We start from the raw sequence: 20,671 nt of genomic DNA on the forward strand, positions 1-20,671 counted from the left end.
CCCCATGTCCCCTATATCCCCCATATCCCTATATCCCCCATATCCCCTATAACTCCCATATCCCCCACATCCCTCATATCCCCACATCCCCCATATCCCCCACATCCCCCACATCCCTATATCCCCCATATCCCCCACATCCCCACATCCCCCATATCCCCACATCCCTATATCCCCCACATCCCCCATATCCCCCATATCCCCCACATCCCCATATCCCCATATCCCCCACATCCCCACATCCCCTATATCCCCCATATCCCCCATATCCCCCACATCCCCCACATCCCCTATATCCCCCATATCCCCCATATCCCCCACATCCCCCACATCCCCTATATCCCCCATATCCCCCATATCCCCCACATCCCCCACATCCCCCATATCCCCCATATCCCCACATCCCCCACATCCCCTATATCCCCTATATCCCCCACATCCCCCACATCCCCCACATCCCCCACATCCCCCACATCCCCTATATCCCCTATATCCCTTTATTCCATCTTTATTCCGGCTGCTCCCGCAGCCCCAGGGCAGGGGCAGGGGCAGGGGGACGGGGCTGGGGGGGGCTGGGTGCTGCCGGCTCCGGGGCTGCGGTGCTGGGTCCCATTGGGTCCCGGTGGGCCCCGGTGGGTCCCTGTGGGTGCTGGTGGGTCCCGGTGGGTCCCATTGGGTCCCGGTGGGTCCCGGTGGGTCCCGGTGGGCCCCGGTGTGCGCGGGCGCTCAGCGCAGCAGGTTCTCCTCGTAGAGCGCCAGCAGCAGCAGCACCCCCCAGCCCCCCAGCAGCCCCGCGCTCTGCAGCCCCAGCAGCACCCACGGGTGCCCGTCCCGCGCCGCCAGCATGGCCGGCATCTGCAAGGGAGGGGGGTCAGGGTGCCAGAGCCGCCACGGCACGGCCCGGCCCGGCCCGGCCCGGCACGGCACGGCACGGCACGGCACGGCACCCGCGCGTGGCACGCACACACCCACGGCACACGCACTCGTGGCACACACGCCTGTGGCACACACTCGTGTCACACACACCCCCGTGTCACACCCCCCCTATGTCACACACACTCGTGTCACACCCCCCGTGTCTCTCTCTCCCCCCCCGTGTCACCCCCGTGTCTCTCTCCCCCCGTGTCACACCCCCGTGTCACCCCCGTGTCACACCCCCCATGTCACACACACTCGTGTCACACCCCTGCCGTGTCACACCCCCTGTGTCACACACACTCGTGTCACCCCCCCCGTGTCACCCCCGTGTCTCTCACCCCCCGTGTCTCTCTCCCCTGTGTCACACCCCCGTGTCACACACACTCATGTCACCCCCCTGTGTCACCCCCGTGTCTCTCTCCCCCGTGTCACCCCCCATGTCACACACCTCCCCATGTCACACACACTTGTGTCACACACACCCCGTGTCACACCCCCCGTGTCCGTGTCACACCCCCTATGTCACACACACTCGTGTCACCCCCTCGTGTCATCCCCCCGTGTCACCCCCTGTGTCTCTCTCACCCCCCGTGTCACACCCTCCGTGTCACCTCCCCGTGTCTGTCTCTCACCTCCCCTGTGTCTCTCTCCCCCCGTGTCACACACTCGTGTCACCCCCCGTGTCACCCCCGTGTCTCTCACCCCCCGTGTCTCTCTCACCCCCCGTGTCACCCCCCGTGTCACACACACTTGTGTCACACCCCCTATGTCACACACACTCGTGTCACACCCCCGTGTCTCTCTCTCCCCCGTGTCACCCCCTGTGTCTCTCTCCCCCCGTGTCACACCCCCGTGTCACCCCCCGTGTCACTCCCCCGTGTCACACCCCCCATGTCACACACACTCGTGTCACACCCCTGCCGTGTCACACCCCCCCGTGTCACACACACTCATGTCACCCCCCGTGTCTCTCTCCCCCCGTGTCACTCCCCCGTGTCACACCCCCGTGTCTCTCTCTCCCCCGTGTCACTCCCCCGTGTCTCTCTCACCCCCCCGTGTCACCCCCCGTGTCACACACTCGTGTCACACCCCCTATGTCACACACACTCGTGTCACACCCCCCGTGTCTCTCTCTCCCCCATGTCACCCCCCGTGTCTCTCTCTCCCCCCCGTGTCTCTCTCTCACCTCCCCGTGTCACACCCCTCCGTGTCACCTCCCCGTGTCTCTCTCCCCCGTGTCTCTCTCTCTCCCCCCGTGCCGCGCCCCCCCGCTCACCGCGTGGCACAGGCCCAGGTGCAGCAGCAGCCCGGCCGCGGGCGCTCCCATCCAGGCGCGGGCGGGGGCGGCGCCGCCCAGGGCGATCCCCGCGTACAGCCCGGGCAGCACCGGCACCGCCCCCGCCGCCGCCAGCGCCAGCGCGCGCCCGCGCCCCGCGCGCTCCAGCACCGCCGCCGCCCCTGGGGGAGGGGGGCTCAGCCGGGAGGGCACCCACGGACCCACCCGCGGACCCCACCGACACACGGACCCCCACACCCGGCACCCACCCACCCGCGGAGCTCGCAGACCCGGCCCCCAGCACCCACCCACCCGCGGACCCACCCACCCACGGACCCCACTGACCCACGGACCCCCACACCCGGCACCCACCCACCCGCGGAGCTCACAGACCCGGCCCCCGGCACCCACCCACCCGCGGAGCTCGCAGACCCGGCCCCCAGCACCCACCCACCCGCGGACCCACCCACCCACAGACCCAGCCCCGGCACCCACCGACCTGCGGACCCACCCACCCACGGACCCCACCCACCCACAGACCCAGCCCCGGCACCCACCGACCTGCGGACCCACCCACCCACGGGCCCCACAGACCCCACACCCGGCACCCACCCACCCACGGACCCCACTGACCCACGGACCCCCACACCCGGCACCCACCCACCCGCGGACCCCACTGACCCGGCCCCCGGCACCCACCCACCCACGGACCCACCCACCCACGGACCCAGCCCCCGGCACCCACCGACCTGTGGACCCACCCACCCACGGACCCCACAGACCCCACACCCGGCACCCACCCACCCGTGGACCCCCACACCCGCGGGCCCACCCACCCACAGACCCCACTGACCCACGGTGCCTCACACCCGGCCCCCCCACCCGCGGACCACGCCCCGGCCCCCCGCCCCAGGCCCCGCCCCCGGCCCCGGCCCCGCCCCTCACCCAGCGCGTGCGGCAGCTCGTGGCAGAGCAGCGCCAGCCCCGCCCCCAGCCCCGCGCTCCCGGAGGTGGCGAAGGCGGCGCCCAGCGCCAGCCCGTCCGTCAGCGCATGCGCAGCGCGGCCCAGCGCCAGCAGGGAGGGCAGCGGCAGCCGGCCTGGGCGGGGGGGGCGCGGCGTCACCCACGGGGGGACACCCCCACCCACCCACGGGGGGGACACCCCCACCCACCCACTGGGACACACACACCCACGGGGGACACCCCCACCCACCCACTGGGACACACCCACCCACGGGGACACCAACCCACGGGGGGACACCCCCACCCACCCACGGGGGGGACACCCACCCACGGGGGACACCCCCACCCACCCACGGGGGGACACCCACCCACGGGGACATCAACCCACGGGGGGACACCCCCACCCACCCACGGGGGACACCCACCCACCCACTGGGGCACACACACCCACGGGGGACACCCCCACCCACCCACTGGGGCACACCCACCCACGGGGGGACACCCCCACCCACCCACTGGGGCACACACACCCACGGGGGACACCCCCACCCACCCACGGGGGGGACACCCACCCACGGGGGACACCCCCACCCACCCACTGGGGACACACACACCCACGGGGACACCCCCACCCACCCACGGGGACACCCCACCCACCCACGGGGGACACCCACCCACCCACGGAGACACCCCCCCACCCACGGGGACACACCCACCCACCCACGGGGGGACACCAACCCACTGGGGGACACACACACACCCACGGGACACACCCACCCACGGGGACACACCCCCACCCACCCACGGGGACACACCAACCCACTGGGACACACACACACCCACGGGACACACCCACCCACGGGAGACACCCCCACACACACCCACGGGGACACACCAACCCACTGGGACACACCCACCCACGGGGACACCCCCCCCCCAGCAGCCGCCCGGCGCCGCCGGCAGTGCGCAGCGGCCCAGTGGCCTAATGGATAAGGCATCAGCCTCCGGAGCTGGGGATTGTGGGTCTGAGTCCCACCTGGGTCGGGCCCCCTTGGCTGGGGGCGGGGGGTGGGGGCGGGGGTGGGGGGGGTGGGGGGCGGGGCCGCACCCTGGCTCTGCAGCTCCTGCGTGCTCTGGGTGAGGTCGGTGTCCTCCGCCTTCACCTGGGGGGGGATGTGGGTCTGCTGCCCCATAGGGATGGCGCCCTGCCCCACAGAGCCTGCTGCCCTGCCCCACACGGGGCTTGGCACCCGCTGCGCCACGTCCGCCTGCCCCACACCAGCCTGGCAGCTCCTGCCCCACACCGCCCCGGTGTCCCCTGCCCCACACCGCCCCAGCACCCTGCCCCACATCACCCCAGCATCTCCTGCCCCACACCACCCCCCAGCCCCCAGCCCCACGCCACCCCGGTGTCCCCTGCCCCACCCCGCCCCGGGGTCCCCAGCCCCACACCACCCCCACCTCCCAGCCCCACACCACCCCGGTGTCCCCTGCCCCACACCACCCCCACCCCCAGCCCCACACCACCCCGGTGTCCCCTGCCCCACACCGCCCCGGGGTCCCCTGCCCCACACCACCCCCACCTCCCAGCCCCACACCACCCCGGTGTCCCCTGCCCCACACCGCCCCCACCCCCAGCCCCACACCACCCCGGTGTCCCCTGCCCCACACCACCCCCACCCCCAGCCCCACACCACCCCGGTGTCCCCTGCCCCACACCGCCCCGGGGTCCCCTGCCCCACACCGCCCCCACCCCCAGCCCCACGCCACCCGGTGTCCCCTGCCCCACACCACCCCCACCCCCAGCCCCACACCACCCCGGTGTCCCCTGCCCCACGCCACCCCGGTGTCCCCAGCCCCACACCACCCCCACCCCCTGCCCCACGCCACCCCGGTGTCCCCTGCCCCACACCGCCCCCACCCCCAGCCCCACGCCACCCCGGTGTCCCCTGCCCCACACCACCCCCACCCCCAGCCCCACACCACCCCGGTGTCCCCTGCCCCACGCCACCCCGGTGTCCCCAGCCCCACACCACCCCCACCCCCTGCCCCACACCACCCCGGTGTCCCCTGCCCCACACCGCCCCCCACCCCCAGCCCCACGCCACCCCGGTGTCCCCTGCCCCACACCACCCCCACCTCCCAGCCCCACACCACCCCGGTGTCCCCTGCCCCACGCCACCCCGGTGTCCCCAGCCCCACACCACCCCCACCCCCTGCCCCACGCCACCCCGGTGTCCCCAGCCCCACACCACCCCCACCCCCTGCCCCACACCACCCCGGTGTCCCCAGCCCCACACCACCCCGGGGTCCCCAGCCCCACGCCGCCCCGGGGTCCCCAGCCCCACGCCGCCCCCAGCCCCACACCTCCTCGCCGTGGGGCAGCAGGATGCCCAGCAGCTTCTCGAGCAGGAAGAAGGCGAAGAGCCCCCCCAGCACCCCCAGCAGCCTCCAGGGCTGCTCGGGGGCCCCCTCCCCGTGGCCGGGGGTCCCGTGGCCGGGGGTCCCCTCCCCGTGGCCGTGCAGCCCCAGCGCCTGCGGTGGCACAGAGGGGCTCATGTCCCCCGTGTCCCCTCATGTCCCCCCAATGTCCCCATGTCCCCCTGTGTCCCCCCCAATGTCCCCGTGTCCCCATGTGTCCCCTGTGTCCCCCCAATGTCCCCGTGTCCCCTCGTGTCCCCCCGTGTCCCCCCAATGTCCCCGTGTCCCTCATGTCCCCCAATGTCCCCATGTCCCCTGTGTCCCCCCCAATGTCCCCGTGTCCCCTCATGTCCCCCGTGTCCCCCCAATGTCCCCGTGTCCCCCGTGTCCCCCCAATGTCCCTGTGTCCCCTCGTGTCCCCCGTGTCCCCCAATGTCCCCGTGTCCCCTCATGTCCCCCAATGTCCCCATGTCCCCTGTGTCCCCCCAATGTCCCCGTGTCCCCATGTGTCCCCTGTGTCCCCCAATGTCCCCGTGTCCCTCATGTCCCCCGTGTCCCCCAATGTCCCTGTGTCCCTCATGTCCCCTCGTGTCCCCCAATGTCCCCGTGTCCCCTGTGTCCCCCAATGTCCCCATGTCCCCCGTGTCCCCCCAATGTCCCCGTGTCCCCTCGTGTCCCCCGTGTCCCCCAATGTCCCCGTGTCCCCTCATGTCCCCCCAATGTCCCCATGTCCCCCGTGTCCCCCAATGTCCCTGTGTCCCCATGTGTCCCCTGTGTCCCCCCAATGTCCCCGTGTCCCTCATGTCCCTGTGTCCCCTGTGTCCCCTAATTTCCCCATGTCCCCTGTGTCCCCCGTGTCCCCCAATGTCCCCATGTCCCCTCATGTCCCCCGTGTCCCCTAATGTCCCCATGTCCCCGTGTCCCCCGTGTCCCCCCAATGTCCCCGTGTCCCCCGTGTCCCCTGTGTGTCCCACCCCGTGTCCTCCCCGTCCCATCCCCCGTGGTCCCCCTGTGTCCCCGTGGTCCCCCCCCATGTCCCCCGCGTCCCTCCCCATCCCCCGTGGTCCTCCCCCGTGTCCCCCCATGTCCCCCCGTGTGTCCCCTGGTCCCTCTGTGTCCCCATGGTCCCCCACCATGTCCCCCGTGTCCCCCCATGTCTCCCCGTGTGTCCCCCATGCCCCCCGTGGGTGTCCCCCATGTCCCTGCGTGTCCCCCTGTGGGTGTCCCCCATGCCCCCTGCGGGTGTCCCTGCGGGTGTCCCCATGTCCTCATGTCCCCCCATGCCCCCGTGGGTGTCCCTGCATGTCCCCATGCCCCCGTGGGTGTCCCCCGTGTCCCCCCATGTCCCCCGTGTCACCTGGGGCAGGAGGTGCAGCAGCGCGTCCCCCCGTGTGTCCCCGCGGGTGTCCCCTGTGTCCCCATGCCCCTGCGGGTGTCCCCCGTGTCCCCATGCCCCCGCGGGTGTCCCCCGTGTCCCCCTGTGTCCCCACGGGTGTCCCCCGTGTCACCTGGGGCAGGAGGTGCAGCAGGGTGTCCCCCCGTGTCCCCATGCCCCCCGCGGGTGTCCCCCCGTGTCCCCACGGGTGTCCCCCCGTGTCACCTGGGGCAGGAGGTGCAGCAGCGCGTCCCCCCGTGTGTGTCCCCGTGGGTGTCCCCTGTGTCCCCGCGGGTGTCCCCTGTGTCCCCGCGGGTGTCCCCCCATGTCCCCACGGGGGGCCCCCCGCGTCACCTGGGGCAGGAGGTGCAGCAGCGCGTCCCCCGTGTGTCCCCCGCAGGTGTCCCCTGTGTCCCCGCGGGTGTCCCCCATGTCCCCGCGGGTGTCCCCCATGTCCCCCCATGTCCCCACGGGTGTCCCCCCGTGTCACCTGGGGCAGGAGGTGCAGCAGCGCGTCCCCCCGTGTGTGTCCCCGCAGGTGTCCCCTGTGTCCCCGCGGGTGTCCCCCCATGTCCCCGCGGGTGTCCCCCATGTCCCCCGTGTCCCCACGGGTGTCCCCCCGTGTCACCTGGGGCAGGAGGTGCAGCAGCGCGTCCCCCCGCGTGTGTCCCCGTGGGTGTCCCCTGTCCCCATGTCCCTGCGGGTGTCCCCGTGTCCCCATGCCCCCGCGGGTGTCCCCCATGTCCCCGCGGGTGTCCCCCCCATGTCCCCCCGTGTCCCCACGGGTGTCCCCCCGTGTCACCTGGGGCAGGAGGTGCAGCAGCGCGTCCCCGCTGAGGGCCCCGGCCGCCAGCCCCAGCAGCAGCGGGTGCAGGTGTCGCTGCCCGCGGCGACAGAGGGGACAGCGCAGCAGCGCCAGCGCCAGCAGCGGGCACAGGGCCAGCACCAGCCCCGCCACCGTCCCCAGCGCGTACCCTGGGGGACACGGGCGTCACGCACGGGGACACCGGCACAGGCGGGCCCCGGGCCCTCCCGGGGGTGCACGATGGCGTCCCGTGGGGCGGCGGGACCTGTCCCCAACCCTGTCCCCAACCCTGTCCTGTCCCCGGGGGTGTCCCCCTGTCCGGCAGGGCCTGTCCCCACCCCTGTCCCCAACCCTGTCCCCAAGCCTGTCCCCAACCCTGTCCCCACCCCTGTCCCCAGCGTGTCACCTGTCCCCAGGAGGTGCAGCAGCGCGTCCCCGGCGGGACCTGTCCCCAACCCTGTCCCCAACCCTGTCCTGTCCCCGGGGGTGCACGATGGCGTCCCGTGGGGCGGCAGGGCCTGTCCCCACCCCTGTCCCCAACCCTGTCCCCAAGCCTGTCCCCAACCCTGTCCCCACCCCTGTCCCCAGCCCTGTCCTGTCCCCAGGGGTGCACGATGGCGTCCCGTGGGGCGGCGGGACCTGTCCCCAACCCTGTCCCCAACCCCGTCCCCAACCCTGTCCTATCCCCGGGGGTGCACGATGGCATCCCGTGGGGCGGTGGGACCTGTCCCCAACCCGGTCCCCAACCCTGTCCCCACCCCTGTCCTGTCCCCAGGGGTGCACGATGGCGCTGCCCGCGGCGACAGAGGGGACAGCGCAGCAACGCCTGTCCCCAGCAGCGGGCACAGGGCCATCCCCAACCCTGTCACTGTCCCCAGGGGTGCACGATGGCGTCCCGTGGGGCGGCGGGACCTGTCCCCAACCCTGTCCCCAACCCGGTCCCCAGCCCTGTCCTGTCCCCGGGGGTGCACGATGGCGTCCCGTGGGGCGGCGGGGCCTGTCCCCACCCCTGTCCCCAACCCCGTCCCCAACCCTGTCCTATCCCCGGGGGTGCACGATGGCGTCCCGTGGGGCGGCGGGACCTGTCCCCAACCCTGTCCCCAACCCGGTCCCCAACCCTGTCCTGTCCCCGGGGGTGCACGATGGTGTCCCGTGGGGCAGCAGGACGCTGTCCCTGTCCCCAGCAGTGGATGCCACTGTCCCCATCCCTGTCCCCAGGGGTGCAGGATGCCATCCCGTGGGGCGGCGGGGCCTGTCCCCACCCCTGTCCCCACCCCTGTCCCCATCCCCACTCACTCTCAGCAGTGCTGAGCTGGCCGGTGGCCGTGGGGCCGGGGCTGGTGGCCATGGGGCCGGTGGCATTGGGGCCAGTGGCCGTGGGGCCGGTGGCCGTGGGGCCGTGGCGCTGTGGGGCGCAGGCGCGGCTGAGCTGCTGCTGCAGCTCGGGGGGGGCAGGCACCGCTGGGGGGGCTGGGCCTCAGCCCCGGGCGGACGGAGCCCCCCGGGCACCCTGACCCCCCCCCGAGCACCCTGACCCCCCGGGCACCCTGACCCCCCCGGGCACCCTGACCCCACGGGCACCCTGACTCCCCCACCGGCCACCCTGACCCCCTCCGACCACCCTGACCCCCAAGCACCCTGACCCCCCTGGGCACACTGACCCCCCCACCGCCCACCCTGACCCCCCCCGAGCACCCTGACCCCACGGACACCCTGACCCCCCCACGGGCACCCTGACCCCCTCAGGGCACCCTGACCCCCTGGGCACACTGACCCCCCCCACCGGCCACCCTGACCCCCCAGGGCACCCTGACCCCCCTGAACACCCTGACCCCCCCAGAGCACCTTGACCCCCCCAAACACCCAGACCCCCTTCTGGGCACCCTGACCCCCCCCCGAGCACCCTGACCCCCCCAGGGCACCCTGACCCCCCTGAACACCCTGACCCCCCCAGAGCACCTTGACCCCCCAAACCCCCAGACCCCTTCTGGGCACCCTGACCCCCCCCCGGGCACCCCTGGGTGCCCCCCACTCACCGTGTCCCAGGGCCGGCTCTGGATGCGGGTGTGGGGCAGCGCAGTGGGGTGCCCGGCCCCGTGGGGGGGGTCCCCGTGGGGGGGGTCCCCGTGGGGGCCCTGTGGGTGCTGCTGCTCCCCGGGGCCCAGCCCCAGCGGCTCCACCCGGGTGCTCAGCCCTGCCAGGCACCGTCACAGCCCGCCCCACGGCTCTGCCCCACGGCTCTGCCCCACAGCATCTGCCCCACACCTCCCTGCCCCGCACCTCCCTGCCCCGTGGCCCCCTGCCCCACGGCATCTGCCCCACGCCTCCCAGCCCCATTGCCCCCAGCCCACAGCTCCCTGCCCCACACCTCCCTGCCCCACAGCTCTGCCCCACGGCCCCCTGCCCCACAGCATCTACCCCACGCCTCCCTGCCCCACAGCTCTGCCCCATGGCCCCCTGCCCCGTGGTCCCCTGTCCCACAGCATCTACCCCACACCTCCCCGGCCCCACAGCATCTGCCCCACGCCTCCCCGCCCCATTGCCCCCAGCCCACGGCTCCCTGCCCCACACCAGCACCCGCCCCAGCCCCATAACCCCCACCCCCTGCCCCACAGCCACACCGCCCGCTGCCCCCCATCTCCCCCCATCGCCCCCCATCTCCTCACCCGCCAGCGAGCGGCCGTGGGGGCCGTGGCCGAAGACGCGGCCGAGGAAGAAGCCGGGGGGGGGAGGGGGGCGCAGGCAGCGGCCGCGCAGCACCAGGGCGCCCAGGGTGGCCAGCACCCGCCCGGCCCCCCCCCGCGGGGACGCCGCCGCGCCGGCCGCCAGCACGTCCGCCGCGTCCACGCAGGCCTGCGCCACGCCGCCACCGTCACCGCCCGCGCCACGCCGCGGGCACCCGCCGCTGCCGACAGCCTCCCGGCACGCGCGTGTGCCACCGGGGCACGTGTGGCACCTCCCCGGGGCACGTGTGACCACGCAATGGTGGCCGCGGCACGTGTGGCACCTCCCCGGGGCACGTGTGACCACGGAATGGTGGCCGCGGCACGTGTGGCACCTCCCCGGGGCACGTGTGACCACGGAATGGTGGCCGTGGCACGTGTGGCACCTCCCCGGGGCACGTGTGACCACGCAATGGTGGCCATGGCACGTGTGGCACCTCCCCGGGGCACGTGTGACAATGGAATGGTGGCCGTGGCACGTGTGGCACCTCCCCGGGGCACGTGTGACCACGCAATGGTGGCCGTGGCACGTGTGGCACCTCCCCGGGGCACGTGTGACAATGGAATGGTGGCCGTGGCACGTGTGGCACCTCCCCGGGGCACGTGTGACCACGCAATGGTGGCCGTGGCACGTGTGGCACCTCCCCGGGGCACGTGTGACCACGCAACGGTGGCCGTGCCACGTGCCCCAGGCCACACGGCCACGCGCCGCTGGCCGTGCCACGTCCCCCCCCCGTGTCCCCGTGGCGTCCCCGTGGCGTCCCTGTGTCCCCTCACCTCGCGGCTGTCGGCGCTGCGGTAGTTGGGCTGCACGGCCGCCAGCAGCTCTGACACCTCCCACAAGCCGGGGCCGCCGCTGCCGGTGCCGGTGCCGTTGGCGGCGAAGGCGCGGTGCAGCGCCCGGACGCGGGCGTCCCAGCGCCCCGAGGCGTCACCGGCGCAGGCGGCGGGGGGGTCCCAGAGGGTGACGAGGACGGCGGCACCCAGCCAGGGCAGCTCGGCGGCCTCCAGCCGGGCGCCGGCACCCGCCTTCCCCACCAGCGCCAGGACGGCGTCCGCCGAGAGGCGGCACTGCAGGGACGGGGAGGGGGTCAGGGTGCTGGGGGGTCAGGGTGCCCCCTCCCCCCCCGCCGTGGCACCCACTGGGTGCCCCGAAAGAAGCGGGGTGCACCCCGCGGCGACTGGGCCCCATCCGGCCCCGGCGTATGGCACGGCACAGCGCCGGGCAGCCGGTGGGGGTCAGGGACCCCCTCGGGCACGTGGCTCCGTGCCACGCCGCGCGCTACCGCGGGGCGCTGCAGCGTGCCGCGCGCTGTGCCGCGCGTGCCGTGTGCCGTGCCGGCGAGCTGGAGTTTGACCCCGGCCACCCGCCCTGCCTTTCTTTCCACACGGCCCGGCGTCGCCGGCGCGGGCGCTTACCTTTCCACACGGCCCGGCACGGCACTGCGCACGGCCGGCGGCGATGCCCACGAGGGACTCCACCGCGCCGTGGGGCAGGGAGCCGCATCCCGACGACAGCAGGGCCTCGAGCGCCGACACCGGCTCGGTGTCGCCGGCGGGGTCCCGGCCGGTTGCCCCCAGACCCAGGGTCAGCAGGAGCAGCAGCGGGGTCATGGCACGCCGGTCCCCGCGGCACGGAGTCGCCGGTGGGCCGCCTCGCCGTCGGCCCGGGGTTGCCAACTGGTGTCGGTGTGCCGTGGGGCGCCGGGGCTGTAAAACCGCCCGGGGCCGTGGCGGTGATTGGCTCGGGGCGAGATTGCCCCGGGTTAACCATTCCTCAGGGCCCGGCACGGCGGCTGCGCCCGCGCCCGGCCCCCCCCGAGCCCTGGTGCTGCCGCCGGCACCCCCTGCCCTCGCCCGCCCCGTGGGTGCTGGGCTCTCCCCGGCACCTGGATCGGCGCCGGCACCCAGCTCAGGCGCTCGGCTCCCCCCTGGGTGCTGGGCTCACCCCTGGGTGCCGGGCTCGCCCTTGGGTGCTGGGCTCGCATCTGGGTGCCGGGCTCGCCCTTGGGTGCTCGGCTTGCATCTGGGTGCTGGGCTCACCCCTGGGTGCCGGGCTCGCCCTTGGGTGCTGGGCTCGCATCTGGGTGCTGGGCTTGCCCTTGGGTGCTGGGCTCACCCCTGGGTGCTCGGCTCGCCCCTGGGTGCTCCGTTCAGACCTGGGTGCTGGGCTCGCCCTTGGGTGCTCGGCTCATGCCTGGGTGCTCGGCTCAACCCTGGGTGCTGGGCTCACCCCTGGGTGCTGGGCTCGCCCTTGGGTGCTCGGCTCGCCCCTGGGTGCTGGGCTCGCCCTTGGGTGCTGGGCTCGCATCTGGGTGCCGGGCTTGCCCTTGGGTGCTCGGCTTGCACCTGGGTGCTGGGCTCACCCCTGGGTGCTGGGCTCATGCCTGGGTGCTCGGCTCCCCCCTGGGTGCTGGGCTCACCCCTGGGTGCTGGGCTCACCCCTGGGTGCTGGGCTCGCCCTTGGGTGCTGGGCTCACCCTTGGGTGCTCAGCTCATGCCAACGTGCTCTGTTCCCCGCCGGGTGCTCGGCTCACCCATGGGTGCTTAGCTTGCACCTTGGCGCTCAGCTGACGCTTGGGTGCTGGGCTCACCCTTGGGTGCTGGGCTCGCTGCTGGGTGCTCTGCTCCCCCCCTGGGTGCTCAGCCCACCCCCCTGGTCCTCGGCCGATGCCCAAGCACCGAGATCAGGTGCTGGGCTCACCCTTGGGTGCTCGGCCCCCCCCGCACCCCTCCCCGGCACAGGGTGCCCGCGACGCCCCGCCGGGAAGGAACCGTGTCCCGTGCCGGGCAGCCGTGCCAGCTGTCTCACCGCGACCGGCGTCTACGGGAAGGGAGTCGGCGCCGCCGCGGCCCTGCCAGGCCCGATGGTGCTGCCGGCACCTCGCTGCCCACGGCCGGGGGACCCGGTGGCCCACGGGTGGCCCTGCCGTGGCCCCCGGCCGTGCCAGCGGCACCCGTGGCGTGCAGCGCCGTGCACCCACCGCGCCGGTGGCCGGGCCCAGTGGCCTAATGGATAAGGCATCAGCCTCCGGAGCTGGGGATTGTGGGTTCGAGTCCCACCTGGGTCGGGGGAGGACGTGGATTTTGCCCCACCGGCGCGGTGCCGAGAGCCCTCCGGCAGCGCCGGGGTGGCACCAGGAAGCGCCGCGAAGAAAACACTGGGACCTTGTGCCAGGAAAGCACCCTGGTTGGGGGTGAGCGGGGCCAAGCGGCAACGGCCACGACGGCACATCGCTCCTCCGTGGCGGCGTTGCCGGCAAAGCCACCGGCCGGCGGCTCCGAGGGCCGGCAGGTTTGTTCATCTTCTTTAAGGAATGGGAGCGAGCGTGGCACGGCCGGCTGCCCCGCGGCAACAGGAGCCGGGGGTCTGTTACCTCCAGCCGGTGCTGCCGGCAGCACCGTGGCCACTTTGGAGCACGCCGGGGCCGCGGGGCAGCCCCGTCCCTTCCTTGCTCTCCCGCTTCACCCTGTAAAACCCCGGCTAAACCACCGCCCGGCCGAGCTGCGGTGACCTGGAGGGGCTTCCAGCCAGAGCCCCTCACCAAATCCCACCGGTTGTACACCGGGAGAGGAATTATTTCCCCCTCAGGCTGTCCGGCAGCAAACGGTGAAGCCGAGCTGGTTTTCCGCTCCCTCCCGTATGGGTGGCCGGACCGTGCCTGGACGGGGAATGGGTCCCATGGGGCGCCGGGCTTTAATATCCCGGCAATCAAGCCGTCTCGTTAAGGGTAATAAAAGAATAAACCTCCCTGCACGATATTCCAGCGCCGGCTATCTCGGCACGGCATCGGCCAAGGTGCCGGGGAAGTTAATGTTTGATAACGGGGCTGCCTGACGATGCTACGGTGGGAGGGGATGCCGGCACAGCGCCGAGCGGCAGCCGGGGTAGGAGACGGGCGGCATATGGGGGAACGCGGTGGGTTTTCCGGATAAAACCACCATATTTGAGGGTCTGGCGCCGAGATGAGATCCCTGGCATCCATCCCTTCTCCTCCCCGTGCCCATAAGCGTCGGTTTTGCTGGGGGTTTGTCTTCGGCACGAGCTGACGGCGCGGGGAAGGCAGATTTCAGGTGGAGTCTGCCGCGACCAGCCTCGTACCGGGGTGGGCAGACAGGTCCCGGCAGCCGACGGGCGTTTCGTGGCCTCCTTGTTCCTCCCGACAACCGGCGTTGCCTAAAGCATTTACCGAGCCGCCGCACGTGGCGATAAAAGCCACGTCCACCGCGCTGCCGGGGTCCCACAAAGTGCCCCGAAACGCCCGCAGGGTCACCAGCGGGAACGGGGTCCCCCGAAGGGGACGGTGTCATCTTCTACGTGGGCAAGACGAGGTGCTGCTGCCGGTGGTTCCCTCCAGAAGCTGCTCCTTCACCAAACGGTTTGGTGCTCCTGACGTACGGCTGAGGCCGAGATCGGCTGTTCTCGGCAGGTCACCCCGATGCTTCCCCACTTCTGGGGGCACCGGGCTCGGTGGGTGCTGGTGGGGACCGTAACAAGCCCGGGGAGGTTCATCCTGGTTGATGGGGAGCGTCACGTCAACCGGGTTCCCTGGGATGGTGCCGAGGAGCTGCCGAACCACCCAGGTCCAACCAAAACTTGGGCTGATCCCAGCCCAGGTGGGACGGGACCTCCGAGATCGCCTGGTCCAACCTTCCGTGGTGAAGGAACCCGGGTGAGATCCTCTCACACCCCGTCCGGTTGCGTCTCGGACACCTCCGGCAACGGGGACTCCTCTACGTTGTGCCGGCGGTTGATCGTTCTCGCCGTAAAACGTGTCCTAGGTCAAGATGAGACCTCTCCCGGTGCCACCCGTGCCCGCCGTCCCTTGTCCTTGCCATGTGGCTCCCGGTGAAGGGACAACCTGCGTCTGCTCGGTAGCTGCCTGGGGGGGGTTAACCGTGGCTGGCTGCCAGCCGCCCACCCAGCCGCTCCAGCGTCAACAGGACAGGGAGAACGCACGGTGAGAAGGTCACGGGTGGAGGAGGCAAGGGCAGGGAGATGGCTCACCGGCGACCGTCACGGCAAACCAGACTCAGCTTGGGGAAATTAATTTTATTTATTGCCAATGAATCACAGAGCAGAAGAACGCATCTGAAAACGCCGTCTCTCCCACCCACCTTCATCCCCAGGTCAACTTCAGTCCTGACTCCTCTTCCTCCTCCCCCTGAGGGATGGGGAACGGGGCTTGGGGTCCGTCCATGACGCTTCGTCTCTGCCGCTCCTTCCTCCTCGCGCTCTTCCTCTGCTCCAGCGGGGACCTCCGCGGGCTGCAGGGCACTCCATCAGCCCTTCCTCCTAGCCCTTGGAGCACCTGCGGGGCCCTCCTCCGGACCTTCTCCGGTGGGTTTGCATCCTTCTCGCGTCGCGGGGAGCGGAGCTGGCCGCGGGACTCCCGGCGTTGGGTAGAGCGGGACCGTCCATCTGACGCGTCCACCTCGCCGCCCGGTTGACGTCGTCAGCGCGGGTTGGCGCCGCGCTCCCCCACCTCCTCAAAAACCTTCACCGCAGAAGCCGGCTCGGCTCTGGGGGCAAGGGGACAGCCGTGCTGTGGCCTGAGGTGGGCTCACGGAGGGCAACCTCCTCCTCCTCCTCCTCCTCTTGGCAGGGCTTTCCTTCACCCACCGAGCCCCGGGGCCGGGGAAGCCCTCACCGACCAAACCGGGCCTCAGCCGGCTCCCGGGGGACGCGAAGCCGAAGGGCTTCTCCTGCAGGACCTTCACCGTCGCCCTCAACATCGGCTCCTCCATCCCACCTCTCACGGCCAGGTTTGCTCCGGCCCTTCTCTTCCTCTTCCGCGGCTCCCGGGGACGGCAAATCCTGAGGTTTGTCCCAGCCGGGTCCCCTCGGAAGCCTCCAGAAAAAAAAAAAAGAAAAAAAAGAAAAAAAAAAGCAGATTTGGGTTTTTCTCCTTAAAATTGATTTCCTTATCTGGGCCGTTCTGCTTAACCGCGGTCAGCTTCGTTCCGCTCCGCGGGGAAACGCGACCGGCTCTTCATTAAACCGGACGCCATCCTCCGGATTAATTAACCAAAACTTGCTTAAGCCAGGTTGTAAATCTCTTAAGCCGGATCTAAATCTCTCCTTTCAACTCCTTTCCGCCCCAAAACCTGCGCCTCCACAGCGCCGCGTGACACACGGGTCCAAACAGCGGCGGGGTGCGAGGGACGGACGGCGTGACGGCAGGACGCTCCTCTGCTGGGGACGAAGGACGGCTTTCCTCGGCGCCGGCAGCGCGAGTCCCGGTGCCGGGCAGCCACCGCAGCCCGACCGCGGTGCTTCGGCAGCCGCGAAAGGGGTTCACGAGGCCGTTCCTTCGCGGCGACGCGGCAGAGCACCGCGGGGATTTTCCTCTTTATTCTTCTATTTTTTTGGCCTGAGGTCGCCAGCCGGCAGCTTCGAGCCAAGCTCAAACCGCAACCCGGTGCTAAACCACAAACCGATTCGGCACCTGCCGAATTTGGGAGCCCCGAGGACACGGAGCCGCACACGATAACCCCATTTTGGAGGTAACCGGAAGGAACTTGACGGCGTTTCTCAGCTCCACCACGATAAAGGGACTCCCCGAAGAAGCCGCAAGGAGCCGGCACGCGGGGCCGGATAGCCGTCACCCGTGGCTGCGGCACCGGCACCCGGCGGAGCTGCTGGGCTGCCTCGGGCACGGTTCTTTTCCCAGCTCGCCGTAACCGCGGGGTCAGGCCGGTAACCGAAAACCGGATTCCTTCACCGACCCGCGTGCCTGGAGCGTGAACTTGCGTAGGAACGCGGCTACAAAAGAGCAAACGTCGCGCCATCATCGCGGCGCCGGGAATCCTCGGCGACGCCGACGGCTTTTCCTGGAGTTTCTTTCTTTCTTGTATTTCGCTGGCGGCTCTTTCCTCGGAACAACCAGCACCGCCTCGCTTACCAGCACGGCGCCGAACCCGCCGTGAACCCCAGAGCCCGTCCCGGCGCACACCCGGCGCTTTACGGCTTTGCTCCGCGGTGAAGGTCAACGAGCTTCGCCCGCCTCGGGAGTTCTCTCGCCCGGCGCCGGCGAGCAAACGCCGATCGCCCGGCCTTGACCTCCCTCGCTATCGGAGGGTTTATGGCTGCCGCGGGCTGCGTCAGCCGCCACCTCACAGCGCTCCTTGCCCCGCCAGCGCCAGCGCGGCCGAGGGCAGCAGCCGCCGCCACGTCCTCTTCCTCCTCCTCCTCCTCCTCCTCCTCCTCCTCCCAGCCCGCTGTCACCTTCCTTCGGAAACCTGCCTGCCTGCAGCCCTGCCCTCCCTGCCTGCAGTGCTTCCCCCTGCCTGCAGCCCTGCCCCCCCCCCCCCCCCGGCTGGGGGTCACCGCTCTGCCCCCCTCCCCCCTGCCCGCTCCCTGCCCGCACACCCCGCGCCGCCGCCATGTTGAGGCAGCCCCCTCCTGCCCTTCCCTGCCCCTGCCCTTCCCCCCCCAGGCCCGGGGGCAGCACCGGCCCCTCAGGGCGGCTTTTCCCGCCAAAACGCGCTCCACTTTTCCCGCCAAAACCCGCCGCTTTTCCCGCCCAAAGCGCTAAGCCCCTCCCCTCCCGCCTTCGCCCCGCCCCGCCCGCGCAGGCCCCCCCGCCAGGCGCCACCAGCCGAGCGCCGGATCGTCGAACCGCCGCCATTTTGCGGAAGCGCAGCGCGGCCACCGGCAGCGGGACCGGAGCGGGGGGTGGGGGGGAAGGGAAGGGAGCCCAGACCGGGACCGGGCGAGGCGGAACCGGCAGCGGGGAGGGGGCCCAGACCCTCCCGGGATGTTTCACGGTATCACGGGCCCGCCCGGGATGGGAGGTGAGACCGGCGGCAGCAGGCCCCGCTCCTACCCGCAGGCCTGGGGGGGGGGGGGCGGGGCTACCGGAGGCAGGGTCGGGGCTACCGGAGGGGGTCGCGGCGTTCCCCAGCCCCTCTCTCACGCTGCCCCCCGCTCCCTTTGCAGCCCCCGGGAACAAGCCGGAGCTGTACGAGGTGAGTGCGGCCTCCCCCCGGGCAGGGCCCCGGTTGCCGCCGCGGCCCCGGGGCTGAGCCGCCGCCCGTCCCCTCCCTTGTCCCCGGCAGGAGGTGAAGCTCTACAAGAACGCCCGGGAGAGGGAGAAGTGAGTCCGGGACCCCCCGCCCCCAGCCCGGCTCGGAACCGTGAGCCCCGAGCAGCCCCCGGCACGTCCCCACCGGCCACCGGCAGGGCCCGGGGCCCCGTGCCTCCATCACGGTCCCTCCTGGGGACCCTCTGCTCCATCAGGGTCCCTCCTGGTCCCCCTTCTCCATCGTGGTCCCCCAGACTCCAGCACAGGCCCTGCTGGTCCCCTCTTCTCCATCACTGTCGTGTCCCCCCCCCCTCCATCGCGGTCCCCTCCTGGCACATAGTTCTCCATCGTGTCCCCCAGGCTCCGTCACGGTCCCTCCTGGTCCCCCCTTCTCCATCGCGGTCCCCCAGGCTCCGTCACGGTCCCTCCTGGTCCCCCTTCTCCATCGCGGTCCCTTCCTGGCACACAGTTCTCCGTCACGGTCCCCCAGATCCCCTCACAGTTCCTCCTGGTCCCCCCTTCTCCGTCACGGTCTCTCCTTGGCCATAGCTCTCCATCGCGGTCCCCCAGGCTCCGTCACGGTCCCTCCTGGTCCCCCCTTCTCCATCGCGGTCCTCCAGACTCCATCGGAGTTCCTCCTGGGACCCCCTTCGCCCTTGTGGTCCCCTCTTCTCCATCACTGTGTCCCCCCCCCATCGCGGTCCCCTCCTGGGACATAGTTCTCCATCGTGGTCCCCCTTCTCCATCACAGTTCCTCCTGGTCCCCCCTTCTCCATCACAGTCCCCTCTTGGGACACAGTTCTCCATCGTGGTCCTTCCCGGTCCCTTCTTCTCCATCGTGGTCCTTCCCGGTCCCTTCTTCTCCATCGTGGTCCCTCCCGGTCCCCCCTTCTCCGTCGCGGTCCCTCCTGGGACACCGCTCTCCGCCGCCGTCCCCTCTTCGCTCTCCACCGCCGTCCCCGTTGCGGTTGCAGGTACGACAACATGGCCGAGCTCTTCGCGGTGGTGAAGACGCTGCAGGCTCTGGAGAAAGCCTACATCAAGGACTGCGTCTCGCCTAACGAGTAAGTCCTCGGCGCCGAGGAGGGTGACGGCGCCCGCGGCGCCGTGGCCGAGGGTCCAGCGCGGCCTCGCGGCAGGGGACGAGCCCGTCCCCGCCTGCTCCCCCTGCCCCTCCCTAGGTACACGGCTGCCTGCTCCCGCCTCCTGGTCCAGTTCAAAGCTGCCCTCAAGCAAGTCCAAGGCTCCGAGATCAGCTCCATCGACGACTTCTGCCGCAAATTCCGGGTGAGCCACGGCGCTGCCGGTACCGCCGACGCAAACGGGGCTTCCCGGGTGTCGGTTGTGCCGCTCACGGCCTCGTCTTCCCGCAGCTCGACTGCCCCTTGGCCATGGAGAGGATCAAGGAGGACCGGCCCATCACCATCAAGGACGACAAGGGCAACCTCAACCGCTGCATCGCCGATATCGTCTCCGTACGGTGCCGGGGGGGTGCCGGGGCTCGGCTTTGGTAGGTTTGAGGGGGTGGGAAGGGTCGCGGTTGAGCCGAACGCCGCCTCTCTCGCAGCTCTTCATCACGGTGATGGACAAGCTGCGCCTGGAGATCCGAGCCATGGACGAGGTAGGGTTCATCCACGTGCCGCGGCAGCGCCGGGAGCCCCGGTTTGGCCATGCCAGCGCAGCGGTTCACCCCAAATTCTTTCCCCAGATCCAGCCGGACCTACGGGAGCTGATGGAGACGATGAACCGGATGAGCCACCTGCCCCCCGACTTCGAGGGGAGGCAGAAGGTCAACCAGTGGTGAGCGCCGGGGTGCCGGCACCGTTACCGGCGCCGTTTCTGGGGTGCCGGCGTGCCGCTGACGCAGCCTCCCCTTTCTCCCAGGCTCCAGACGCTCAGCGGGATGTCGGCGTCGGATGAGCTGGATGATTCCCAGGTCCGGCAGATGTTGTTCGACCTGGAATCTGCCTACAACGCCTTCAACCGCTTCCTCCACTCCTGAGCCGTCCGGCACACGCCGGCACCGCCCTTCCCTCCCATTTCGAGCCTCCCGGTCCCCTCCCAGTGCTTACTGGTGTTAAGAGGAAGCCGGGGACAATAAATCACTGGTCTGTCACCTGCCTCACGAGCGCCGGTGACGCCGGGACCCCAAAAAGCAGCAGC

General features: G+C 71.2%; 2 protein-coding genes and 2 non-coding genes across 5 annotated transcripts; 3 read left to right on the plus strand and 1 right to left on the minus strand.

Moving 5' to 3' along the window:
* Nucleotides 1-629: 629 nt before the first annotated feature.
* Nucleotides 630-12,095, minus strand: SLC39A4 (solute carrier family 39 member 4). Its single transcript, XM_072855046.1, has 10 exons — nucleotides 11,901-12,095; nucleotides 11,259-11,552; nucleotides 10,425-10,611; nucleotides 9,055-9,219; nucleotides 7,756-7,928; nucleotides 5,525-5,692; nucleotides 4,266-4,320; nucleotides 3,140-3,292; nucleotides 2,195-2,376; nucleotides 630-855 (listed from the first exon to the last, which is right to left on the minus strand). Exons 1-10 carry the CDS (start codon nucleotides 12,093-12,095, stop codon nucleotides 727-729), a joined length of 1,701 nt encoding a protein of 566 aa, XP_072711147.1. The 3' UTR covers nucleotides 630-726.
* Nucleotides 4,129-4,201, plus strand: TRNAR-CCG (transfer RNA arginine (anticodon CCG)). Its single transcript has one exon. It is a non-coding gene; the product is annotated as a tRNA-Arg (tRNA).
* Nucleotides 12,096-13,479: 1,384 nt separating the features above from the next.
* TRNAR-CCG (transfer RNA arginine (anticodon CCG)) lies at nucleotides 13,480-13,552 on the plus strand. Its single transcript has one exon. It is a non-coding gene; the product is annotated as a tRNA-Arg (tRNA).
* Nucleotides 13,553-18,130: 4,578 nt separating this feature from the next.
* On the plus strand, nucleotides 18,131-20,663 carry VPS28 (VPS28 subunit of ESCRT-I). Of its 2 annotated transcripts, XM_072851759.1 has the most exons (9): nucleotides 18,131-18,278; nucleotides 18,424-18,452; nucleotides 18,543-18,580; nucleotides 19,483-19,572; nucleotides 19,690-19,795; nucleotides 19,882-19,983; nucleotides 20,076-20,129; nucleotides 20,217-20,308; nucleotides 20,393-20,663. In XM_072851759.1, exons 1-9 carry the CDS (start codon nucleotides 18,242-18,244, stop codon nucleotides 20,508-20,510), a joined length of 666 nt encoding a protein of 221 aa, XP_072707860.1. In that variant the 5' UTR covers nucleotides 18,131-18,241; the 3' UTR covers nucleotides 20,511-20,663. The 2 variants fall into 2 exon arrangements, with proteins under 2 accessions (XP_072707860.1, XP_072707861.1); XM_072851760.1 differs by lacking the exons at nucleotides 18,424-18,452; nucleotides 18,543-18,580 and having other exon boundaries at nucleotides 18,239-18,278.
* The last annotated feature ends 8 nt before the right edge of the window (nucleotides 20,664-20,671 follow it).

This window comes from Ciconia boyciana, chromosome 2 (genome assembly GCF_034638445.1).
Source record: "Ciconia boyciana chromosome 2, ASM3463844v1, whole genome shotgun sequence".
Lineage (NCBI taxonomy): Eukaryota > Metazoa > Chordata > Aves > Ciconiiformes > Ciconiidae > Ciconia > Ciconia boyciana.